This window comes from Pelodiscus sinensis, chromosome 17 (assembly GCF_049634645.1).
Source record: "Pelodiscus sinensis isolate JC-2024 chromosome 17, ASM4963464v1, whole genome shotgun sequence".
Classification (NCBI taxonomy): Eukaryota; Metazoa; Chordata; order Testudines; family Trionychidae; genus Pelodiscus; species Pelodiscus sinensis.
The window spans coordinates 30,210,787-30,237,539 of record NC_134727.1 but is presented as its reverse complement, the minus strand read 5'-3'; the positions used below and the strand labels follow the sequence as shown (position 1 = coordinate 30,237,539).

At 45.3% G+C, this 26,753-nt stretch overlaps 1 protein-coding gene across 1 annotated transcript in view; it reads right to left on the bottom strand.

Moving 5' to 3' along the window:
* Nucleotides 1–9,651: 9,651 nt before the first annotated feature.
* Nucleotides 9,652–26,753, bottom strand: part of TGFBI (transforming growth factor beta induced) — a 47,642-nt gene continuing 30,540 nt past the window's right edge. Inside the window, exons 10-17 of the mRNA XM_075900435.1 lie at nucleotides 26,521–26,666; nucleotides 25,480–25,616; nucleotides 23,795–23,925; nucleotides 15,753–15,877; nucleotides 15,080–15,182; nucleotides 13,813–13,892; nucleotides 11,969–11,993; nucleotides 9,652–10,653 (exon numbers count right to left, since the gene is read on the bottom strand). Coding sequence (XP_075756550.1) covers nucleotides 10,613–10,653; nucleotides 11,969–11,993; nucleotides 13,813–13,892; nucleotides 15,080–15,182; nucleotides 15,753–15,877; nucleotides 23,795–23,925; nucleotides 25,480–25,616; nucleotides 26,521–26,666 — 788 coding nt within the window. The 3' untranslated portion in view covers nucleotides 9,652–10,612. The remainder of the gene's footprint in view (nucleotides 10,654–11,968; nucleotides 11,994–13,812; nucleotides 13,893–15,079; nucleotides 15,183–15,752; nucleotides 15,878–23,794; nucleotides 23,926–25,479; nucleotides 25,617–26,520; nucleotides 26,667–26,753) is intronic.

The window sequence follows — 26,753 nt, the reverse complement described above, 5'->3', positions numbered from 1 at the left end:
AGGTGGGGATGGACAGGCCCATTTGACAAATATGGAAACTGAGGCACGGAGGTTGCGTGTGTTGCCCAAAGCACCAATGGGAAGTCAGTGTGGGAATGCTGGACCGCTTGGCCTGCAGGTTTGGATGCAGATGAGGCCTCGTTCGGTACTGAAACAGCAGCTTATCTGACCTGAAGTTCGAATGCACCTACCTCACCGAACTCCCCACTAGCCAGACAGCGGATTTGGAGCGTGTTGGTGATTTGGCCTCCAACAATGAAAACCCTTGGGGCAAAGCAATAGCCCAAACAAAAACAACCCTTCAGCATTTCCCCATGCTCAGCAGGCCCTGCAAGGGACTGGCCTTCTCAGTTCACATACGCCCCAACAGTAAGTCATGTAAAAAACAAAAGCCCTTCTAAAATTCACAGAGCATTTCCCCGGTAGCCCATACAACTGGGAATGATGCACTGAGGCCCTCGGCTCTCTCCTGTAAATGAGGGACAAGGGAGAAGCGAACGAGAGTTCCACAAGCACATGCTTTCTCTGGAGCCACTGTTGCAGCCATAGTGGGGGAGGCGGGGGGTAAGAGGGAATACTTTGAGCAATCAGTGAACTGCAGCTCCTGGACTTAACAGTCCATCTGTTGACTTGTCCAGCCAACCAGGCAGGGAACCAATAAGGCAGCCTCCTACAGAGCAGCTGCAGGCATTAATTTTCCCAGGGACTGACTGTACTGCAGAGTGTACTTCCTGTCTGAGGCCTGTACAGAGGAATCGATCACAGAACCATGGGACTGAAAGGGCCCTCAAGAGGTCTCCTGCACTCATGGAAGGACCAAGCACCAGACCATCCCTGACAGGCGTATGGGAAAGGCAGGACTGTCTCAGAAATCCACACCTCTTGCTAAGGGCAGCACAAAGGTTTGTGGGGTGCCAGCCATAGAAACACTGGAAGCCAGACTTCCCCATTTGATGCTGTTCTAACCCCTCCCTCCGCCCCTTGAATAAGTGGGATATCAAGGCTATTGCATTACTATTATTAGAAATCCCTGAAATATTGTTTTTTAAAAATCACCAATATAAATACAATTCACTATGAGGCAAAAGATCACTCAGAGATAAACCCAGCTCATCCCACATTTGCCAAGGGACTATACAACCCCATATATACCAACCACACAGGGTTCGACTTCCAGAAAGACCTAGTCACCCAGGGTTGTGTGCCCAATGCAGCTATTTTTCATGTAAAAAAGAGACCATGCAAGCCCAGCTCACAATGTTACCATTGTCCTGTCTAGCATAATTCCAAAAGCTTTGCAATGCAAGCTTGTCTTACTGTTATTTATTCAGAAGAGGCTGGGGAAAGATTATTTCCCATATGCTTTAGTGAAATAGAAACAAGAAGCTAGAATGAAATGGGCAGGGGGTGGAGGAACCACATTGATCAATTTGCACTGGTAAATGCAGTTTTTAAAAACAACTGACAAGTTCCTCATTTGCAGTTTTCATGGAGGTAGAAAAAATTATTCTGTGCGAGTAACAAGCAACCCCTACTAATTGTGCAGCCACATCCCCAATCTGTTTCCTGCCACTCTCTCTGAGCTCACTTATAAGAAACTCAGATTGCATTTCTCGTATTTAAAATGCTAACAGCTGGTCTTATCCTGACCACCTCCTGCTAATAGTCCTTGCTCCTCGAAGGGGTTTTTAGATCATTTCAAAGGAAGTTTTTCTATCACTGGCAATGAGCGCTGCCCAACAGCAGGGTGCCTTTTGCCCTGCATGAATAATGCACTGCTTTGGTTGATTTATTTGGCTGCAAGTCTCTAAAGGGACTACCCTGCAATGCATGTGCCCACGAAAGCTCATCACCTAATAAACCATCTTGTTAGTCTTTAAAGTGCTGCATAGTCCTGTCTTTTGTTTCAGCAAGACCAAACTAACACGGCTACATCTCTATTCCCATAAGTAACAGTCACTCTCCTGACTAGCCCTATGACATCCACTGAAGTCAATGGACCGATGGCAGGAGTGGCAATTATTCACATGAAATAACGCCTCCAGGATCAAATGATTAATTTGCCTTACTGGAGGACTGTAAGGGGAGAATTTGCAAATGTTTTTATTTAGCATTCACCTTTAGCAGCCTTAGTTAGGATATAAACAGGAAAAGGCGGATTGCCTTTCTTGTATAGCAAAGCAGGCTGAAGGCCTGTGCATTTACTGGGAAGGATTCCATCAATGGGCTCTTGGATAAAGAGACATTATTTGATCCCATTATGGGTCAATTCTTTCCCCTAACCCATTTTCCCCACCGGGAACTGAACACAGAAACATGTTGATACATCCTTATGGCAAAGCTGTACAGATACAAACACCCATTCAGCTAACGCTAATATTGACACTCTAGGACCCTAATTCTTGGCTACTGCCTGGGAGCACAAAGAGGGTCACAAAAAGGGTCTTTAAGCCTGAAGTCTGATACAACATGCTCATGGATTTCAGAGGCCCATAAAGTAGTTGAAGATCAACAACTATGCCCCCTTTCCCCTCATTCTTTCCAGGACTATGTGACGGACCCTTGAGAAAATTAGTATAGCTTAAGAGGATAAACAACAAGGTGTTTGGTGGCACCTTAAAGGCTAGCAATTTTATTATGGCAGTCTTTTGTGAGTTGCAACTCACTTTGTCAGATGCATGAAGTGAAAGAAAAAGTATCATATAGTAGGGATACAGAGATGGGAGTGTCACATCCCAACTAATCCAAATCCACTCTGATTAAATTAGCTCTGTTGTAACACTCATCTCTGTATCCCTACTATCTGTTTCTTTCACTTCATGCATCTGACAAAGTGAGTTGCAACTCATGAAAAGTTGTGCCATAATATAATTGTGCTACCGGATTCCTTGTTGTTTTTGCTGAAACAGACTGATATGGCTCTTTCTCTCTCTGAAACCTTAAGAAGATAGATGACCTGCTTTTCTCCTTGCTGCATGATTTTTTAAAGGTCTAATCCTGTCTTCCTTTGACAGCTAACTTCTTTTTTAAAATAGAACTCAGTCTTTGCAAAATAATGGCTCATATAAAATTCACAAAATGAATACAACTTTGACCCAAGTTAAAGAAACTTCAGCTCAAGTACTTTTCCTTGGGAATTTATAACATTCTGCAAACTTTTCCATTTTGTCACTAAAAAAGGACCACAGCTAAATAGCACAAGATGAGCTCATTACTCTTTTCCCATAACCAATTCTGACCTTTTCCTTATTCCTTCAGAGGAAAATGTAACAGGCGCAACCACTTTACATAGGTCATTTGTTGCAATTAAAAATACAAATACATTTAAAGTACAAAAATGTAATTTTTTCCACTGATGGCACGTGAGTAGTTTCACCTTTGCCTTTATCTATGGCTATCAAAAAGCCCCATGTGTTACCCTTCCATAGCGTATCTGTGGAAGTCCTTAATGAGATTTGTGTAGGACTCACTAGCATTTTTGCCTTTGTCTGATGGATAGTGATGTTAGACTGACCGCCCAAATATCAGCACATGGGTCTAATCAACTTCAAGTTCTCGTTGTAAACTAGTAAAACAATGCTCCAAGGTTTCGTTGCTGTTGAATGACCACACATTTTCCACTAACTGAAGAATTTTTATCAGAATAAAGCATAGTGTTGTTTTTCTCCCTTATATAAAATATATTTGCAGAAGACCAGGCTTTAAAGGAAAGAATTTTCTGGAAGGAAATAGTGTCTCTGAAGCTGCTATTGTTAGGACATCATTTCAAAAGCCAAATGGGCAAAACACTATATTTGCCTTCCCTATATGAATCATGTCACATAAAAATGTTTGCTGTTTTGTACAGTTTCCAACTCTTTGCATATTTTCCTTTGTTTTCCATGGTCTTGATGCAGGGAATCATCTCTATTCAGGATAGCACTTAGACACATGCTTAAATTTAAGCATGTGCTTAACCCTCATGGCAGTTCATGGAAGTCCATATTCTTAGAGTTAATCCAAAGAACTGTCCTTGAATACAGATGGGTAAGGGTACGTGGTTTCCTGAACAGGATGGCTATTATTACAGAAAAGACATGTAAAGTGGAACTGCACATTTTTGCCTGTTTTCAGTGTGAAAAAAACTCTTAAAAATAAATAAATAAATAAACCACACTCCCCACAAGACCCATCTTTGCTCATCAATTGGCCTATTTTCACTGGGGTATTTCAACTCTCAGCTGAAAAAGTTTGCAGTAAGAGGCCCATTTTAGAGCACATAATGAACTGGCAGGAGCCTTGAATTTTGAGTGATCTTTTATTTTGTTAGTTATTTTACACCAGAGAAATGAAACACCTGACTGCTTACTGATACAACATCTCATCAGCTTCTGCCTCCATTCATGCAGAGCCTCACCAATTAAGCACCAAGGAGTTAAGCTGGGTTTCTGCGCTCTCACTCACATGTGAAAGCTTACCAAGGTAAAGTTAAGAGCCACACAATTGTCTCAAAAGAGCAGCAGCAAGGGAATAGGCAAAATGTTGCCACACCCAAGGCCAATATGGTGACTATGGAAGTTAACCGCTTGTTTGGAGATTAAGCACATTGCAGCACAGTGCTTTGATAGACAGCAATCACAGGTAACTGTGCCAGGAGAGAAGTATTTCATCGGCATGGATGCTGGAGTGGTGCTGAACTTGGCAGGAGAAACTCCTGTAAAATAGTTGAACTGCTTTGACAGAGAAGAGAATAGCAGAGGCTGTTTGAGCATATTGTATTTTTCCCAATTGGTTCAGCCTTTATGTGTATGTAACTCCTGCTGACGCCAAGGGGAATTTAGTAGGAGACTATGACACAGGGAAAATAGTAGAGCACTCACTGCATATACTAAGGGGAAAATGAATTTATAGCCTCTCCCAGGGTGAAATTTGGAGCCTCCGTAGATGTCACAAACATTCCTGCTGGGGTATGCATCAAAGTGCCCTTCCAAGATTCCTGGTTGCCGAACTATCATACTGGAACCTACGGAGCTCAAATTTGAAGTTTTAGCCTGTTTCCGATTGTCCTGAAATAGCCTATTGACTAGAGCAAGTAACTACCCCGAGGCCATATTGAGCTGAGTAGGTTGTTGCCTTGAAGAACAAAGCCCTCTGTTTAGCCACAAAATGGGAAAAAACAAAGGCAGCAGCCAAACCAGATTCTCCATGTTGCCCTGCCAATGTGTCTGAACATTGCAGACTTAGAAAATACCACATTGCTTGAGACGCGTGGGTCCCCCTAATTCAGTACCATGTCTTCAGCAGGGGCCAGCACCAGTTGCTTCAGAGGCCAGGACCAGTTGCTTCAGAGGCAGTGCACAAAAGGCTGTAGAAGACAGTAAACCTTGAGCTGGAGTGACCAACACTAGATTTGAAGGAGTGAATTTCCCTTGGCCTGTCTCCTAACACGACCCATTACAGATTTTTTTTAAATGGACCTTTTCTCTGATTCTGTGCTGAAACCATCATTCCATGCCACATGGGCTACTCGAGGGGGTTTCAAATTAAGGGTCATGACCCAGGACTGGGTTGTGAGCTGTCAGGCACTGGGTCTCGCTGCTGCAGGGTGCTAAGGCAGTGACCTGCCTGTCCTGGCACTGCAGACCGTGTTGTGCTCCAGAAATGGCCAGCAACAGACTTGGCTCACAAGGGGGGAGGGAGCGAGACTGCATAAGGATCCATGCACTGTCCCTGCCCTGAGCACCAACTCCACACTCCCATTGCTTAGTAACCTGCTGCCAGTTACTTCTGGGCCACATCATGCTCTGCAGTGCCAGGAGAAGCAGGAAGCTGCCTTAGCACCACTGGCTAAGAGCTGCTTGAGGTAAACTCCTCCTTCTCCAGTCCAGCCCCCTCCTCCAAGCCATAGCCCCCTTCTACAACCCAAAATTCTTATGCTCAGCCCCAACCCATAGGCCACGCTTTAGTCAAATGATGTTAGGTCGCAGCATCAACAATTTTCTTCAACGGGGTCCATGAGGAAAAAAAAAGTTTGAAACCCACTGAGCCAAAGGAGGGTAAAATACATTTTGTCAAAACTGCGGGTGAAAGCCTCATCTCACTGACATCATTAACACAACTCCCCTGGGCAGGGGGCAGACACTCACCTTTCTTTCAGCACAGGGTTTCACTTTTCTGTTGCTCTCTTACAGCAATTTTTTTTCTTTTAAAATGTATGAAACTATATACAGCGCCCCCTTGTTTCCCTCTTGACTCTAGCCTCACGGAGCATTTTGGTCTCAGCATCCAGACTAACCTAGCCCAGGTGTGAACAGCCACACTGCACAGCTCCACCTGTGGTTCTGTGTCCTCACTGAGACTGCATTCACCTGTGCATGTTGCTAGGTCATCTGTTGGCTCAGTCCAAGGTTCTTTATGTTGCAGTAAGTGGAGCTGCTTTAGGATTCTTTCCCACTGACGTGTGGGGGATCTTGTCTGTCATGGACACAGGGGAGAAATTGTGGGTAGATACTAGGTGGCTAGCAGCACAGGAGTGTTTAGCCTGAATCCTCACTGCAAAGTGGGTGAGTTATTAGCAAGAATGACAGTGGATCTTGGGTTGTAAACTCCCCTCCTCCCACCAGGTAGAACTAGCCTAGGCTGAAAGCACCACTAAACTCAGGAGAGAGATCTGGGTGTATGGATGGGAGTAATATGCGGGTAAGAGCCCGTGATTAACTTTGCAGGGCCATTGCTCCATCACCTAGTACTGCAATGAACATACTTCGTTATGCTGTAGTGATATAAATTGGCTATATTTATGTAAAACAGACAGTATCTAAAGACCCCTATAGCAAATTCATAAGCTACCAAGTTGGTTTCCAACTGCTTAGCTGATAGCAATATGAGGTGGTTACATGAGACAGGCCTAATTTTTATGCTCCAGTATTTTTCTCAGTTGTCAGATTGTTTTTCCAGTGTAACTAACTAGGGTCAGTCACTTGACCTTGTTTCTGTGGGAGTCCTCTGCTCTTAAACTTGTACTTCTGTAGGGAAGTTATGGTCTCAGCAAGCATTAGTTCCTTCTTCTAAGGATCTTCCTTTTCCCTTATTTAACCAGATTATTCAATGATTTCCCTTTAGAAAACAAAAAGCAAGTTCAAAATCCTCATTTTGGCTCTCCCTGTCTCTCCAGCTGCTATGCTCTTCCACTCCCTTCCCCTTAATCTTCTCAGAAATCTGAGCAACACACTCTAACTAAAATTCCCTCCTACCCAATGGGGTCTTCCCCCTTCCTGTAACTCCTTTCTTCTTCCTCAGATCTGCCCTAATCCTAGTCTCTAGGGAAGTGGTTTTCAAAGCATGGTCCATGATTGTCTTGCAGGTGGACTGGAAGCTGATGGCTCCCCCCCACCCCACACACACACCACCTGGTCCCACAAACCAGTCCTACTCCCGCACCCCTCTCACCCAGTCCCTCCTCCCCCATTTCACCTTATAGAGGTGGCTCAGATAGTGTGCAGAAACTTGTTTTGCATTTAATGCAAGAAAAAGAACATTTCTCTCAGCTGGGCCACTAGAAAAGCCTAGATTTAATATTTCTGAAGAGAAATTATTATATTTGTGCCTTATTTGTTTTATATGGGCTAACAGATTGGCCCAACTGGGAATATAAAGGCTATAACTCAGTGAAGGAACGCTCCTGGCATGCTCAAGTGAGAGAGCTTAACTCCAGATGTTCAGAAAATGCAGCAGAACTCCAGGAGGGAAGGCAGCCTCATCTGCTTTCCAAGTATGAAGAGATTTATTCTATGCTCATTAAGCTCCTAGAGGCCTTAGGCACTAAAGTTAATTTCTTTGCTAATTATACTTGTCGCTCCTATTTCTTCGGATAGGTAATTAGTTGGGAGTGTGAAGACACTGTAAACTTCCACAAATCAGGGGAGAGGTTTGTGGGGTGCTTTCTGGCTAGTATGCAGAGAGGTCAAGGTTTGCCTTTTCGATTGTCTTTAGACGTCCTTCACCACTTGGTAGCAAGAATGAGTGAGGTAACTGATCCAACCTACTGTGCTGACTCCAGAGACTTTAACCTCAATGCAGTGTGATGGCCACTGGTGTATCCCCCTCAGAGCAGAAGTCTCAGGTTCCTCTGAGCCTTGTGAAGAGACTGAGTAGAGGAGCCCTCTGCATTGACCCCTGATGGCAGTGTAGAAGACTAGCACCTGAAGCCACTCAGTCTCATGTCCTAGTCCAGGGCTACTCAACTTTGGAAGCCCTGGGGGCCACAGTGATACTGACAGCACATGCTGAGGGCTGCAACTTAAGTGTGGTTGCATATACATGCAAATATATATGCAAATAGCTTCATTCACACTGACAGGCATGAATACAAAACACTTCCCATAATGCACCTTCTCCCTAGGGGCTAGAAACACCGACACCCTGTACCTGTCTGTTCTAGCCAGCCCGTCCGCTTGCATCTATCAATGCTCACACCGCCTGGGAGCTGTTTCATTACTGTGCAGTGTTCCCAGTGGAGGCCATGTTCAAAGGCTCCCACCCGCGGGCCACATGGTGGCTATGTCTATACTCACAGCTCCTTGCGCAAGAAATATGCAAATGAGGCTAAGTGTGGAATATCGCCGAGCCTCATTTGCATACCTAATAAGCCGCCATTTTTGCAGAAGAGGCTCTTGCTCCAGAAGGAGCTGTCTACACTGCCACTCCTTGTACAAGAAAAACCCTTTTGCGCAATGCTGTTACGCCGATCATTTTCAGGAATAACGGCAGTGTGCAAGAGGGTTTTTCCTGCACAATAAGGGGCAGTGTAGACTGCTCCTTCTGGTGCAAGAGCCTCTTCTGCAAAAATGGCAGCTCATTAGGCATGCAAATGAGGCTCAGCAATATTCCACACTTAGCCTCATTTGCATATTTCTCACACAAGAAGCCGCGAATGTAGACATAGCCGATGAGTCCTGCATAAACCCAAAACTGCACCGCGGGCCCTGCGTTGAATAGCCCTGTCCTAGTCCCTAGTACATAAACAGCTACAAAATAGCAGGGGTGGAGATGGGCCGAACCACTCCCATTACAGGAGCCTAATGTCCCACTTCTTGTGTATGGCGCTGCAATCCATCAAAAACCTTTCACTTTGTGAAATGGAGGTAGTCACGTGGTGGAAGCTTGAGACTCTGGTGAGAGAAACCTGCAAGAGGATTTCTTCCGAGAAGCACAAGAGCAAGGCCAGAGATGTTGAAAGATGTCAAGTCACTTGTAAAGAGGAACAGGATCCCACTAAAAATAGGTGGGAGTTTCCGAAAGGATTTTTTCCCCCCACCCCCTTTTTTTTTTTTACATTCAGAGCTACATCAACTAGCAAGGCAATATTGTCAAGGGCAACCAAGCCTCTAGCCTCACTCAGAGTGACTACTACTGCTATAACCAGACAAGAGAACCCTCCACCTCCCTCACTCCCCGTCCAATTCATTCTGCAGTGCAGCCCAATTATGGCTGCGTAGGATTTGGAGAGCGAACTTTAGTGAGAGAGAACATGAGGGAATGGGCTTTTGTTTTCCCCCTCCCTCTAATGCAGCCATGATTTGGCCCCCAGTTTTTACTAGGCCAAATACAACCTAAGTTTCCAGAAAGTCCTAAGTCAAACTGTGCCCTCAAGCAATACACATCATGCTGCTGTCATTTGTCATATGTTTCTGATTTTATTGCTTTTTTTAAAAACCAACAGTTATTAAAAATGAGTCATTTATTTGAAGGCTTCAGAGAGGGAGACGTCTCATTACAGATATGATGTATTTGCTGTCTCGGTTCACAAGATTGAAAAGTCAAATCCATATGTGTAAACAAACCCAAACAAAAATAGAACAAGTTCAGACCATAGATTATATTATGCAACTTCTCGAATATAAACAACAACAACAACACACAACAAAACCCTCCACCTCAGACTTGCATGGAAGACTTTCAAAACACAGAGGTGGGTGAGAGAAAGAAAAGATGTATTCTTTGGTTTAAAACACAGTATTGCTTAGAAAACATTCAGTGATTATGGATGGTCTTTAGAATAATCAGTGTTGGCATGTATGGGAATGATTTACTTGATTATGTACAATTATGGCCCGGTCATTAGGGTGAATATTTTCAAAAGGCAGCATAGGCTTTGGATGTTCATTTTTTTTTTTTTTTTTTGCACAATTGAGGCCATACTTTTCATCTTAATTTGTAGAGGTGCTGAGAATCCACAATTGCAGTTGAATTCAGAGCTGGAAAGGTCTTGATTCAGAAAAATGTCTCTGTTCAGGATAGTTCTAGTTCCATCCTGAACAAGGACAGACCCAAGTATGTGCTTAAGGCTTTCATCAACCAGAGCTCTAACTGTTTCACTTTCCCTTCCGAAAAACAAGGCCCACAATGGCCACAAATCGAATCTTCAAGCAGCCAGAACCAGTGGTTACTTTTGAAAAGTGTTAGAAGACCGTAAAAGGTCAAAAACAAGCAAAAAGTGTTTAAAAAATATGGCTTTTTTTTTCTCCTAGTCATTTGAGTGGAAACAAAAAAAGTTCAAAGTTTGGTTTTTAAAAACAATTCTGTCCTTCAAAATGACAGCTCAAGCTGATTGTTCTTCTGAATGTTCCTCACTTTACTGTTTCATCCTTGCTAATAACCTGGAGTATACAGGCGCTGAAAAGGGGAAGGAAGAAGATAGATGTGAAAAATACAATGCACAGCAACATTTCATTCCACTCCTCCCTCCCCCCCCCCGATTCACACGAATGGGTTATGCTCATTGTGCATGTTTTGGGCTAGCTCCCGAGAGGCAAAGAACATTATAACTTCCACTGACAGTCCAGGGAGCTGCAGGGCTCAGAGCCTCTCTAGGATCTGGTCCTTTAAGTCCAAAGCATGCCCAATAAAAGGGGGCTCTGTTTCTGATCTACATGTCCAGTTTTTGGAACATCATTAAACACTGCTTGCAATTGTATTGTGGCACCTTGGGCTGTCCTGTGGCGCACAAATAGTTTAGACTCCAGAGGACCAAAATGCTTTTGTCTAACCCAAGTTATTAGACTTCATACAGTTACAGCTGGGTGAAATTTAAATGTCCCGTGATATACAGGAAGTAGGATGAGATGATCTAATGGTTCCATCTGGCCTTAAACTCCTATGAAATAAAACTTACCGTCTGGCCTTGTAACGCCTACAACAGTGTTGGGCAACCTGCAGCCCATAGACCCCTTCTCTGCCCCTTCGCCCATGTGCCTCTTATGCACTAGGGCACGGGAACCCTGTACTTCCTACTCCTCTTCCCTCCCAGCACTTTTGGAGCACACCAATTTCCTAATTTGTGCTTCATCCCCATTCCTTCCCCTCCCTCCCACAGCTGGAACATTGCGAATCAGCTGTTTGCAGCTGTTCAAGCTCTGGGAGGGAGGGGGAAGAGTGGAGACAGAATGTGAATCAGGCCATTTGGTACTCTAAAGTACTGGGAAGGAGGAGGAGGAGGAGGAGGAAGTGGGGGGTGAGAGGTGCGTGAGAGAGGCGGCAGATAGGGGGTCCACAGGCTGTAAGTGTTGCCCCAGTGGGCTGTGGGCCACTGAGATGAAGGGGGGCCACTCATGTGGCCCACTTACTCTTCTTGGTGGACATCACTGCCCTACAATATGTGACCACACACCAGCATGAGGGTAGGTAGGAAAATATTATATATCCCTTTAGATGATGATAGCAGGTTCCCCCCTGAGTATTTTATTCAGTATTTGTGAAAGAGGTTGAAGGCAGCCTAGCAGTGCATGTCTATTGAGGGAGGGACTGATGTAAAGTGATCAGTGGAAGTTGGTGACAGAGTTCAGTGGGTACAGTAGCAAACCAAGATATTTGAATTTGACTCATAAAAGGGAAGGCTATTCCATTGGTTAAAAAACAGAGGTGCCAAGGGCCACTGAACACTGGAAATATCCCAGAGAATACAAGAGAGAAAGTAAGATATTTTATTTACCTAGCCGAACACTCCTTTGGGAACCCTGTAAAAAAAGAATATTTTAAAAATAATTCTGACTCTTATCTCTGTTGGACAGCAATTGATTTTTCCAAGTCTATGGAAAAGACCCGGTCACATTGTTTGAAACTATCTGCAAAAAAAAGTTTGTTAAAAAATGGTTTATATTTTTCACACTTCTAATGAGGAAGCCCATTCAGCAGCAAAAGCTAGAACAGAATACATCTGAAGCCTGTGTTCAGGGGTATGAGTAGCAGGAAGCAGTTTATACTAGCTCTTCAAAGACAAGGCTGACTTCCTATTTGTGTTTTGAGTACATATGGACTATGATGTCTAAGGGCATGTCTAAACTACATCCTTCTTTTGAAACAGAGATGTGAATTAGACCTATCGAAATTGCAAATGAAGTTGGGATTTGAATTTCCTGCACTTCATTTGCATAATGGTGGCCGCACATTCTTTCGAAAATGGGTATTTCGAAAGTGAAACCGCCGCCTAAACATGGTTCTCTCTCGAAAAAAAAAAAAAAAAAACCTTTTTCGAAAGATCCTGTACTCTGAAGTTTAGAGGATCTTTTGAAAAAAGTGGGGTTTTTTTTCCCAAGAGAACCACGTCTAGGAGGCGGTTTCACTTTCAAAATACCCGTTTTTGAAAGAACGTGCGGCCGCCATTATGAAAATGAAGCATGGGAAATTCAAATCCTGGCTTCATTTGCCATTCCGATAGGTCTAATTTACATCTCTCTTTCGAAAGAGGGATGTAGTCTAGACATAGCCTAAGATCACAATCCTGTATGTACTTAACTTTATACACAGTCACTTCCATGGATGATTGTTCACCACATTAAGCACTTGCCTTTGTAGGGCCAAACAGTAAAGTCCCACAATGATTTGGGTTCTACTTACTTAAGACACCTCACCCCTGTGCCGCTAAGGTCACCTGGGGAATTACAGATTTTTACAGCGTGCCATCAAATGGCTGGTGAAAAGACAGTCTCAGTGGAGGGACCCACAATTCTGCAACTCCCTTACCTCAGTGCTCTAAAAGCCCTTGGATCTGTTCGTAGCAAGAAACTGTCAGGTCCAGGTTTGAGGTAGTTATGGGGCATAGTATATAGCTTAATGGTGGGTAAGACTCTTCTACTTCTGCAATTGGTCAACAAATTCAACACATTATTTCTAGTTATTACAATTAACATTCTCTAGGAGTGCTTGGCAGATTACAAACAAATGCAGAGGGGATGCTTCCTGCAGTAGAAAATGTACTGGATCTGAACAGGAAAGAGAAAGAATGATGCAATAATGACATTTGAATACAACATATATTGCTGAGGTTTGCCACGTCTTAACAGCACCAGGATTTTATCTGCAGCACGTTATAAAATGTCTTTTTAAAATTTGTTCTTCCTGGCCTATGAGGATAGAACAAGAAGCAATGGACTTAAACTGAAGCAAGGGAGGTTTAGGTTGGACATTAGGAAAAAGTTCCTAACTGTCAGGGTGGTTAAACACTGCAATAAATTGCCCAGGGAGGTTGTGGAATCCCCATCTGTGGAGATATTTAAGATTAGGTTAGATAAATGTCTATCAGAGATGGTCTAGACAGTATTTGATCCTGCCATGAGGGCAGGGGACTGGACTTGATGACCTCTTGAGGTCCCTTCCAGTCCTAGTATTCTGTGAATTGTAAGCAAGAAAGAGAAGACTGCTGAAAGCCCAGAATGTTATGTAATTAGTATTTTCATAAAACAGAAATTGAAGTTAATAAATATAATTATTCTTAAAAGTTGTTAATAGGTTTATAATTTCTGGAGTGTCCTGGTGCGTGAGGTACATTTTGTTTACCTTGGATAATGAAGATGCCTGTTTGAAGATTTCTAGTGCGGGGTCTGCAGGTTCATCTCCTCTTTCTTGAGGCCTAAAAGCTGAAGGGGACATTTAAACATCATTAAATATATACTTAAAAAATATTTCCTGCTTCCTTCTTCTAGGGTTCTGTAGATGAAATGAGCACAATACATGAAGGCCCTGATTCATTCCTAGTCAGGACAGCACTTTAAGCATGGGCTTAACTTTAAGCACATGCTTAACTTCCACCCATTTCAGCAGCCTGCTTACATGTTTAAAGGTAGGAACGTGCTTACATAGCTTTCTGAACTTAAATGTGAGCCTGAATAGGACTCAGATGAATAATATTAATTGTGACACCACGTGTGGTAAAAATACTTTAAAAAACCATGGGATAATGTAACTGAACTGCATATACAGACTACATGACGGATGGTACGTTGCACAGCTGATCAGAAAATACTATCAAAAGGTGACAACTGTACCTATTCTGCTAATAAAACTTATAGAACTAGGGCATTAGCTACAGCAAATACAACTATACAAATATTGCTTCCTAAGAAACCTGCACAGAATGCCCATTCTTTTAACTTTCTGCCGAGAGAATGTATTTAGTTTTATAAAAATAATGAGCAGTCCTGTGGCACCGAAGGGTGTGTCTAGACTACATGCCTCCTTCGATGGAGGCATGTAGATTAGACAAATAGGCAAAGGGAAATGAAGCCGCGATTTAAATAATCGCGGCTTTATTTAAATTTACATGGCTGCCGCGCTGAGCCGACAAACCGCTGATTAGCGGTTTGTCGGCTCAGCGCACTAGTCTGGATGCTCCGCGCCAACCTGAAAGCCTTTTATCGACATCCCCGTTATGCCTCGTAGGATGAGGTTTCCCGGGGATGTCGATAAAAGGCTTTCATTTCGACAGGGGAGTGTCCAGACTAGTGCGCTGAGCCGACAAACAGCTGATCAGCTGTTTGTCGGCTCAGCGCAGCAGCCATGTAAATTTAAATGAAGCCGTGATTATTTAAATCGCGGCTTCATTTCCCTTTGCCAAACAAACAAATCTACATGGCTTCGTCGACGGAGCCATGTAGTTTAGACGTACCCTTAGAGACTAAACACATTTATTAGGTCATGAGCCTTTGTGGGTAAAACCTACTTCATCTGCTACCCGATACTTTTGATTTATAAACAGTACAAAAGACCACTGAAATTCCTAGCCAGCAACCCATGCAGATTTCTATAGCTAGAAATGTTGACCTACCTGCTGGTTGTAAAACAGTATTCACGGCATAAATTACACCATTAGTGGCCATGATATCAGATTCAGCAACAGGTTCCTTGTTGACGTTTACTACATCATTTTTCTAAAGGGGAAAAAAGTAAAACTACCATTTAACGGATAGACAACCCCCCAAGCCTTTACAATTAAAAATCAACAGATAGTCTAGTAGCATCTTAAAGACTAACAAAACATGTAGATGGTATCATGAGATTTTGTAGGCACAACCCACTTCTTCATCTTCATTTTCACAAAAGCTCATGACACCAGCTACATGCTTTGTTAGTCTTTAAGGTGTTACTAGCCTACTCATTGTTTAAGTTTTTCTGGTTACAGACTAACTTGGCTACCCCTCTGAAGCTTTATAATTAAGTTGGCTTTCTACAGAGAAAACAGACTTTTCTTGAGATCTCAAAGCAAAGGTTACTATTTCAAGACTCTCAGCTCCCTGTAATTATACATCTCCCTGCTAGGGCCGGTGATGGCACTAAGCGGGAGCATGTGTCCCTGTGGATACTGTTCTAACATTATCCAAGAGATCACAACCATTTTCTTGAGACAAACCAGAAAACAAAAAGCTCCAAAGAAACTTCCCAATACACACACACACACACACACACACACACACACACACACACACACACACACAACTTACAGAGCTAATTTCAATTTTATCACCCTGCAGAGTCTTCATTCTCACAAGAGCGCCAACAGCTCCACTGACCAAGATTTCCTCCCCAATATGATACTTCAGAATGGCAGCAAGTTCTTTGGCATTCCCTGGCAGACGAAACAAATAGTTACAGAACAATGTTATAGCTTATTCCCTACACCCTGTCACAATTTTAAGAAATAAAAGCCATATGCATACATAGGTGAATATATATGGGTATATCTACACTACAAAGTTAATTCGAACTAACGTCCGTTAGTTCGAATTAACTTTCATAGGCGCTACACTAGCGCTCCGTTAGTTCGAACTTAATTCGAACTAGCAGAGCGCTTAGTTCGAACTAGGTAAACCTCATTGTACGAGGACTAAGCCTAGTTCGAACTTACTAGTTCAAATTAAGGGGTGTGTAGCCCCTTAATTCAAACTAGTGGGAGGCTAGCCCTCCCCAGCTTTCCCTGGTGGCCACTCTGGCCAACACCAGGGAAACTCTACTGCCCCCCTCCCGGCCCCGGACCCCTTAAAGGGGCACGGGCTGGCTACGGTGCCTGTGCCAGGTGCAAGCCAGCCAGCACCCAGCTAGCAGACCCTGCACCTGGCACGGCTCGAGCCAGCCACCTGATGCCCCCCAGCCCTCCCCCTCTTCCTGGGACCAGGCTGGCGGCTCCCAGGAGCTTGCCCGGGACCGCAAGAGGCGGGCACCCGCCTGGGCTAGTGCGGACATCGTGGACCTCGTCCACGACCTCCGCACTAGGCACAGGAAAGTGGCCGTCTAGGGCAGGAGAGCTGCCAGCCTGGCCACCCAGGAGCAGGTGTGCATGAAAATCAAGGTGGTCCACTGAGACCCCCGACCCTGAGCCCTGAGCTGTACTGGGTCAGACCAAAGGTCCATCTATCCCAGTAGCCTGTCTGCCGACAGCGGCCAACCCTAGGGACCCTGGAGGGGATGGACTGAAAACAGTGACCAAGCCATTTGTCTCGTGCCATCCCTCTCCAGCCTCTCCAGCAGAGACACCACTCCTACCCCCTGGCTAATACCACTCCATGGACCCAACCTCCATAACTTTATCTCACTTCTCTTTAAACTCTGTTCTAGTTCTAGCCTTCACAGCCTCCTGCAGCAAGGAGTTCCACAGGTTGACTCTTTGCTTTGTGAAGAACAACTTTCTGTTACTAGTTTGAAGCCAGCTACCCATTCCTTTCCTTTGGTGTCCTCTAGTCCTTCTATTATGGGTACTAATGAAGAACTTTTCTTTATGCACCCTCTCCACCCCACTCATGCTTCTATAGACCTCTATCCTATCCCCCCTCAGTCTCCTCTTTTCTAAGCTGAAAAGTCCCAGTCTCTTTAGCCTCTCTTCATATGGGACCTCTTCCAAACCTCTGATCATTTTAGTTGTCCTCCCCTCTTCCACCCTCTCTCTTCCGCTCTCCCACCTCCTTTTCCCAGTCTCCCCGAGTTTTGTTCAATAAAGAGAGATTCTATTTTTGACCACACGTTTTCTTTATTTTGTACATCAGGAAGGGGGGCTAGGGAAGGGTAAGTGGAAGGAGGTGAGGGAGGAATGCGGTACGAGCCCCCGATGGGGAGGACTGGGCTGGCTCTGCGGGCTTCTGGGGATGGAAGCTCTCCTGCAGCCCCCCAATTGCCCCCTCTCCCCAGATGGCAGCCTGCGGCAAGTGCAGCCGGTCTGATGGCTGAGTGCTGTGATGTGCCCAGTGTGGGCACTCAGGGCACTCCAAGCCTGGACTGCTTTGCAAGCGGGGCACCCCTGAGAACTGTCTGTCCGGGGTGGGGGTCGGGTCCCTTTAAGCACAGCCCTCGGCTAGCCTGAGATAGCAGCTCCACGCTCTAAGTCCTCCTCTGATGCCCTGCCGGCACTGCTTCCGGCCATCCTTAACCCTGGTTCAGGGTCCACTTAATGTGGACATGCTAGTTCGAATTAGCAAAACGCTAATTCGAACTAGTTTTTAGTTCTAGATGCGTTAGTTCGAATTAGCTTAGTTAGTTCGAATTAGCGCTGTAGTGTAGACATACGCTATGTGATACACATATTTATCTCTCTAATATCAAGAACAACATGGCTAAACAATACCACATATGCATATAAAGTCACATCTTCTTCTACAGAAAATCATTCACCTCTGGCAGCAAATGGAAAGCATCATAGATAGCGCAAGAGTACAAAGGTATTTCAGGAAAGTAAAATGTAAATATCCAATCTGGAACTGGTTAGAGTATCAGGGTTAGCACTCATAGGTACACAAAATATCCTAGGATCTTTACCAAGCACAAACAGACAGGCCCAGAGCTGTGCAAATAACAGATTTTTTTTTTCAGTTTCCTGGCCAAGCAAGAGGTGGGACAGGAGTGAGGGGAGGGGGGGAATTGTCTAAAAAGTTTGTTTCAATTTGAGTCCCCCCCGCCCCACACACACACTAATTCAAAACAATTCAACCAATATTTTTTAAAAAAAGATTAATTCCAAATCAAAGTATTTTACACACATGGTTTTGGGTCAAAATTTCATTTGAGGTTTTATAAAAACTTTTAAAAATAAAATGAAAGTAAAATTCTAAGCAAACTTTGTTTTGAGTTGAAAAATTGAGATGATGTATTTAAAAAAAAAGTTGAAAAACATCTCTTTTTTTAAACTTAAACCAGCCAGTGAATCAGCACAAACTCATGAAATGTTTCAGTTGACACAAAACTGTAGCTTTTAGCAAAGAAAAAGTTTTAGCAGGAAAATATCACTCAGCTCTAGAGACAGCTACTGCAGTGCCCTTGAACAACATACTGAAGTATTGTGTCACTGCTTCCAATAAGATTCCCATCTTTGTACAGACCAGTACCAATCCTGTTTAGTTTATGAAATCTAACAAGATCACAACTCAGAGCCACTTCTAGTCAGTTAAGCAACGTCTACACTGCAGAGGTGTCCCGAAATAGCTATCCTGCGTCTTCACAGTGCAACCATTATTTTGAAATATAATGGGCTCGCTATTCTGACATCCCTGTAAACCTCTTTCCATGAGGATTAAGGGACGTTTTGAAATAACAGATTATTTTGAAATTATTAAATAAACTATTCCCAGATTGACTCAAAATAAGGTATGCAATTTGTATAGCTCAAATTGCATAGCTTATTTCAAGATACAGGTGCAGTGTAGACACACCCATAGTTTTTCCATCATGCCTCTCAAAGTATTTTCTCTCTCCCAAGTTAAGAGTGTTTCTTTCTATTACAGGCAGTCTTATGTCGGATCTTTTCTCGCCCTGGAGGACGCGGGCGGCAGGACCGCCCAGATGGGCCGCGGTCCCGCAGCCTGCATCCTCTCGGGCGAAAAAAGCTGCTCCGCGTTTCCCTGGTCTGCTGTGGGGGTGGCCCCCCCGGGGACGCCCCCCAGCAGACCAGGGAGACGCGGAGCAAAGCCACGGAGGACCCGGGCGGCGGGACTGCGGTGCGTCTGGGCGGTCCCCCCGCCCGGGTCCTCCGCGGCTTTGCTCCGCGTCTCCCTAGTCTGCTGGGGGGGACCCCAGCAGACCAGGGAGATGTGGAGGACCGGGGCGGCGGGACCTTGGCGCGTCTCGGTCCTGCCACCCGCGTCTCCCTGGTCTGCTGGGGGGGGGGCAGCTAGTGCGCCCCCCCAGCAGACCAGGCTTTTCTCCGGACACCTGTGATAGAGCAGCTGGGGCACTGCCGGTTGGTCCCGCAGCGCCGGTCTCAGCGCTACTGGAGCAACCCAGCAGCACCCCAGCTGCTCTGCCCCAGGCGTCCTGACTCAGCCGCTGATGGTCAGTTTCAGCAGAGGCTGAATCAGGACGCCTGGGGCAGAGCAGCTGGGGTGCTGCTGGGTTGGTCCAGTAGCGCCGCTCCTCGGCGCTACTGGAGTAACCCAGCAGCATCCCAGCTGCTCTGCCCAGGGCGTCCCCAAGTCAGCTGCTGCTGAAACTGACCAGCAGCTGACTGCAGGAAGCCCGAGGCCGAGTTGCTCTGCCCCGGGGTTCCTGGAATCAGCCGCGGATCAGTTTCAGCAGCAGCTGACTTGGGGACGCCTGGGGTTCTTAAGTTGAATCTGTATGTAAGTCGGAACTGGCGTCCAGATTCAGCCGCTGTTGAAACTGATCAGCGGCTGATTCCAGGAAGCCCGGGGCAGAGCAACTCTGCCTCGGGCTTCCTGTAGTCAGCCGCTGGTCAGTTTCAGCAGCGGCTGAATCTGGATGCCAGTTCCGACTTACATACAGATTCAACTTAAGAACAAACTTACAGTCCCTATCTTGTACATAACCCGGGGACTGCCTGTACTTGCTTCATTTCCTGGCATTGGTTGGGAAAAAAAAAAAAAAGGAGGAACTCAGAGAATCTCATCTGCTATTTCAACAGATCAAAACTGTTGCTGATACAAATGTTATTTATAAATAGATGCAATGCTTGTCCATAAGGAGATCAGTTGTGGCATTGGGTGAACATTAGTAACATTAGTTCGGACTAAGGGCTTTAGTCCGAACTAACGCATCCCGGCACGCACTTCCTGGTTCGAATCAGCTGTGATTCGAACTAGCGCGCCGGCGAGATCATGTTAAAGGAGCGCGGGATATTTAAATCCCCGCTTCATTAACTACTTCGATTGTCTCCATTTGCATCCCTAGTTCGAACTAGGGATGCAGTGTAGACATACCCAAGATGGTTTATTAGGTGATAAGCTTTCGTAGGCCAAACCCACTTCCTCAGATCCAATTATGGAAGAAAACAGGCACGACCATATATACCAAAGGGAGATATATATATATATATATATATTTATTGTGTGTTCACTTTTTTTGATTGTATCCCTTTGGTATATATGGTCATGCCACTTTCCTTCCACAAATTGATCTGAGGAAGTGGGTCTGGCCCACAAAAGCTCATCACCTAATAACCCATCTTGTTAGTCTTTAAAGTGCAGCATAGTCCTCTCTTCAGATATCAGATAGAATTCTCTCCTGGGGCTTTGGATCAGGCCCTGGAAGAACCAGGATGGTGTATCCCTCTCAATTTATTTCCTGTTAGCCAGAGAGTCGTGCAATAGTGGACATCAGCCGCTCTCATTTTCTCCTCAGAGATGCCAGTGCCAATAACTAAACTCTAGGTCAGACAGAACATGGGATGCTGAGGGCCAGCTTGGTAAAGATATTCAGGCACATAACTTCCACTAACTTAATGGGAGGTAGGCACTTCAATCCATTTAAAAATCTGGACCGTGGTCCATAATGAAAGCAGCCCATTTAGCCAGATGTCTATTTCATTTCAAGCAGCTTCATAGCAAGAAACAGCAAGTCTTTTTCTCTGTGGTCCATATGAGACAGTTCCCTCTGTATATTCCTGCCAGCATGATTCACTTCACCTTCAGAACCATAAGCTAAATATTTGTCTACAAGAACCAAGAACATTCCAAGCACTCACATCTGGGGTATTTCACTCAGGGGCTGGTTACAGTAGTTACAAAAAAAGAGTTGTGAAATATTTATATGTATAAACACTAGAATGACTGTGCAAGGTGATGTAAGAGATTACTGCTCTGTGCACTTAAAAGGATAGTCAGCTACCATATGCAAATGATGAGGTCACTGCTTGGTTGGATTTCAAAGTCTATTTATACTGAAAACCTGGCATTTTTTCCAAACCACATCCATTTTTTTCAACCCAAAAGTGACCATATCCTGTTGCTTCCACAGAAGATGGCTGTAAAAGTTCCCATGCTTTTTCCGTGTCATGTCGGAAACGTCTGTGCTCTACAGGAGTCTGGTCTTTATCTTCCTCTTGGTCTTTACTTTTCTTAGTCCAGAATATCAGTTTCTTTCTTATGGACAGATTGTTTTTCCTCTTTGCCAGCTATTCCATTATACCCATGTACTACGTGCGCACATATTACATGTGTGCGCACACATGTTCGTGTCTTCAGCCATGGAGTGACTAAATTTCATTTCACTCAGTTTTGGGTAGGACACTGCATGACAAATGCTTGGATGGGGATCATAATTTCCATCTTCAATATTAAAAATTTGTCTTTAAATAACCAGGATCTGCGTGGGTCCACACTTAAACTGCTGTACTCTGGGGGTGTGTCTAGACTACATGCCTCCTTCGACGGAGGCATGTAGATTAGCCAGATCGGAAGAGGGAAATGAAGCCGCGATTAAAATAATCGCGGCTTCATTTAAATTTAAATGGCTGCCCCGATCTGCCGATCAGCTGTTTGTCGGCAGATCGGGGCAGTCTGGACGCGATGCGCCGACAAAGAAGCCTTTCTTCATCGGCACAGGTGAACCTGGTTTCACGAGGCTTACCTGTGCCGATGAAGAAAGGCTTCTTTGTCGGCGCGTCGCGTCCAGACTGCCCCGATCTGCCGACAAACAGCTGATCGGCAGATCGGGGCAGCCATTTAAATTTAAATGAAGCCGCGATTATTTTAATCGCGGCTTCATTTCCCTCTTCCGATCTGGCTAATCTACATGCCTCCGTCGAAGGAGGCATGTAGTCTAGACACACCCCAAGTGTCCTTAATACAGGAACACCAGTGGCATGGAGGAGGAAGTGGCTCTGTGTGTTGTTGTTCCCTAACCCCCTCAGGCCCTGCAGTGCTCTCTCTGCCCTCACAAAATCCTTAGTCCATCATATCCTACTTCCCAGAGTTGCCGGATTAAAGAGGTTTGAATGTACAAAGCTCACGAGAAGAGGGCGCAATGATCCTTCCATCATATATATTTACAGGAGCTGCACAAGCAGACTTCAGGCAGGCTCACAGTCCTTGTAATCCTGGCCTGTGAGAACCAGAGACCTCAAGAGTTTGTCTAGACCAGGCCTGCACAACATGCGGCCTGCAGGGGCTCACTCTGTGGCCTGTGCCGACCCTGGTCGGTGCGGCCCCATCTGATCCGCCGGCTGGATGGAGCGCAGCACCGCCAAGGAGGGGGAAGTGCAGTGATTCTCGCCGCTGGGCTGCCGGCATGCAGCTCCGGCGTGAGGAGGTAGGGCGCGAGCCAGAGGGCGGGACGCCGGCAGACGCCAGGATGCTAGCGTGACGTGGCGTTGTGATGTCACGGCTGGCAAACACCAGATTCAAAAAGGCTCCGGCAGCCCCGCAAACTGGAAGGCAGAAGCCAGGCAGGGGAGGGAGACAGGTCAGGAGAAAGGGGCAGGCATCAAGTGGAGACACGTGTGGGTTTTTTTTTTTGCTCTACAAAAATTTTTAGCCTGCGTGTTCGGTATATTTTAGGAGAGCATCCCTACTTGTGGCCCGCAGCTGTTTTCTTTGGAGTAATATAGCCTTCGCCGCTTTCCGAGTTGTACAGGCCTGGTCTAGACTACAGGGATTTTTCAAAAAAAGGCCTTTTTTCAAAAAAAATCTTCCCCTGTGTCTAGACTGCTGCCGCGTTCTATCGACAGTAAATTGAAAGGACGTAGCAGTTTCTGACCACGGAAAACCTTGTTTTACGAGGAAGAATACCTTTTTTCGAAAGTGCTCTTTTGAAAAAAGGCGCTATGTAATGCAAACTGTGCTTTTTCGAAAGGTTGCATTCAGACTGCCTGGATACTCTCTTTTGAAAAAGTGGCTTGCTTTTTCAAAAGTACTGATTGTAGTCTAGATGCTCTTTTTCGAAAGAGGCTTGCAGTCTAGATGTAGCCCAAATGCCAACAGCATTGCTAGAAACATGGAGAGATGAAGCACTTGTGGCTTTCAGCCTGTCTATACTTATCCAGCAGGACTGAGTCCAGGCAGAGAAATGCACACTGTATCAATGTATCCTCAACATTCCCGGAGGTTTTCTATCTGCTTCACTGGAAAATGTAAGACCACTTTTGGATGCCTAGTGATTACAAGCTTTCTGTTGGCCTTCAGCATATATAAATTGGCTATGCAGGAGGAGAGCTTTCAATGAATTTTAAGGATCAAAGAATGCAGCACTGAAGACATTTATCCCAGTCAATCCTTCAGAGGACTTTCAGCATTAAACAACATTAAAATCATTATCTATGGCTATTTACCCATAAGTTTGTTCAGTTCTCCTTGTGGCATAGCTTGGAAAGCTTCGTTGGTTGGAGCAAACACTGTGAAGGTACCTGCCCTATTCAATGCCTCCATAAGACCTGCAGATTGGATGGCAGCCACCAATGTACTGTAAAACACACACAACACACAGCTGTAAGCACTGCTTAATTTGCAATGAAAGAGGAACCAGGGCTCACACAATGTTGTACATTTAATTATGCAGCCATCCCAGAGCAATGAACTGCCAAGCCTACAGGTGCCAAAGCTCAAATTAAGCACAGGTTGTAGGTTTAAGCAAACGAAGCCTTACATTTATCATTTTTCTAACTGCAGAGTAACTGCTGTAATGTTAAAGCTACAAAATATAATAGGTTCTGACAAATAATTTAATTCACAAGAAGTTAAGGCCTAATCCAAAGTCCACTGTCGCCAACAGGAATCTTTCCCTACGGCTCTGAAACACGCTCTTCTCGTATTAACATATGGACGATTCTTCTTTTAGATCCCAATCCCAGCCCCCATTGAGTTGCTCTGGGGCCCTTTGATCATTGGAATCAAGGATACCATTGGGGAGGCAATAGAACAATTATGGACTCCCTTTTTAAACCCCATTTTTTATTTAAAGTTACGCTGCTTTTAATTGAGGGAGACATGCGCTTGGATGGCGATTCATTAACAAGTCACTAGGGGGCTGCACGCGCTGCTCGCCAACCCCCCTCTCGGCTGGGGGCGGGGCGCGCGGCAGGCCAAGGCTGCACCAGCCCAGGTTCTCCCACTGGTTGGGCTCAGATGGTGGAGGGGACCCAGCCCCAGCAGCTCCTCACTGGTGGCACAGCTGGAGCAGCTGGCCCCAGCAAGCCGCTGAGGGCAGAGGTGGAGATGGAAGCGGGGCTGCAGGCTGACGTCATCTGTCGCCCCGCAGGAATGATCAATGAAAATAAACAATAGGAATATTTGATATATGTAGTGTAATGACTACAAATCCAGAACAGAAATTGCTTTGAGAGCTGTGCTGCTACTGCAAGACTAACAGTAAGAACAAAAATTCACATGATCTTTTCCAGTGGTTTTCAAACTTTTTTTTCTTGTGACCCAGTTGACGAAAATTGTTGATGCCCGCAACTCAACATAACACTTGATTAGAGTGTGGGCTCCGAAGTGGGGCGGAGGAGGAGAGCTTTGGCGTGGAGGAGGAGGCTCCAGCTTTGGGGGTGGGGAGTCAGAACTGGGGCAGGAGGGGCTTACTTTAAGCAGCTCCCTGTCAGCAGTGCGGCAGGGTTGCTAAGGCAGGTTTCATGCCTCTCCTGGCACCGCAGGCCATGCTGCACCCCAGAAGCAGCCAGCAGCAGGTTCCCAGCCAATGGGAGAGCGGAGCTAGTGCTTGGGGCAGGAGCAGTGCATGGAGTCCTGGACATCCTCCACCCTTTCCCCGCCTAGGAGATGGGCCTGCTGCCGACTGTTTCTGAGGCACAGTGCAGCGTGTGGTGCTAGGACAGGCAGGTAGCCTGCTTTAGCATCCCTATTGGTCACCTGGGCCCCCTGCAGCAACGAGACCCAGTGCCTGACATTTCACGACCCACTTTGAAAGCCGTTGGTCTATTCTACAGGGGTTCTTATATTGCGCTCATCATCAGTGTCTGAGCACCTCAATGAAGGTGCATTCAGCAATGCGAGTACACACCTGAAGCGCCGGTCTGCTTTTAGAACATCCATAACGGTTCCTACTGGGGGAGTCAACATTCTGTCCACTGTAAACAAGGTGCCAAACCTTCCTCTCCTGTCGTGGGCAGCAATACAGACGTTCTCAATGCAGAGGTTCTGCAAATATAAACACAGGCAAAAGAAATAATAATCTGAAGGGATAGAAGATTTTAATTATTACATAAGGGTGTGTCTAGACTACATGGCTCCGTCGGCGGAGCCATGTAGATGAGTGTACTCAACAAAGGGAAATGAAGCAGCAATTTAAATAATCGCTGCTTCATTTACATAAAAATGACCGCCGCGCTGTGCCAATCAGCTGATTGTCGGCACAGCGTGGTAGTCTAGATGGGGATCAGCCAACCCTAGAACCCTTTGTCGTCAGATCCTGTAATCCTCGTTGCACGAGACGACAAAGGGTTCTGGGGTCAGCTGATACCCGTCTAGACTACCACGCTGTGCAGACAATCAGCTGATTGGCACAGTGCGGCAGTCATTTTTATGTAAATGAAGCAGCGATTATTTAAATCACCGCTTCATTTCCCTTTGCTGAGTACACTCATCTACATGGCTCTGTCGATGGAGCCATGTAGCCTAGACACACCCTTACTGTTTGCATTTTTCCCCGTACAGACTTCGTTCAAGTTAACTATTTTTCCCCCCACTTCTTATGTAATTTAGCCCTTAACAGGCTCACACGTTTCACTTGAGGGCACCATTTTTCCTTCAGAAACTTTCCTACAGATGATGATGGATGGGAAAGGACAAACACAGCTCGACTCTCGGATTCTAAAATGAGTTTTCAGATCTCTGCTAAAATTCTGGCCCCACTGAATTCAGTGGCAAAATCCCATTGACTTCAATAGGGTCCAGTACTTCACCGCTGATGTGTTATCAGTGAGACACTACAAACCTGGAGCTCCCATTGATGCTATTTTACTGAAGCGCTTTGCAGAGCAACTGCCCTGCTACAGCAACAATACTGTCTCAAATTAAGAAAGCGAGTTCAATAGGTACTCACATTACGGTACACAAACACTCTCAGTTCTTTGCCACCCAGAGTTTCTAGCTTCTGTCCATGGTAAAGGTATTTAGAAGAAAGCTGTTCTTTCAGAATGTGATCTAGAAGCAAATTCTTCGTGTTGCTATTGATAGGAGGTGTCCCATCTGCAACAAAAAGCATTTTGACACTCAGGGATTCATTTTAACAGTATCATGAAGACTCTACATGGATCTAAATAATAAATACGGTAT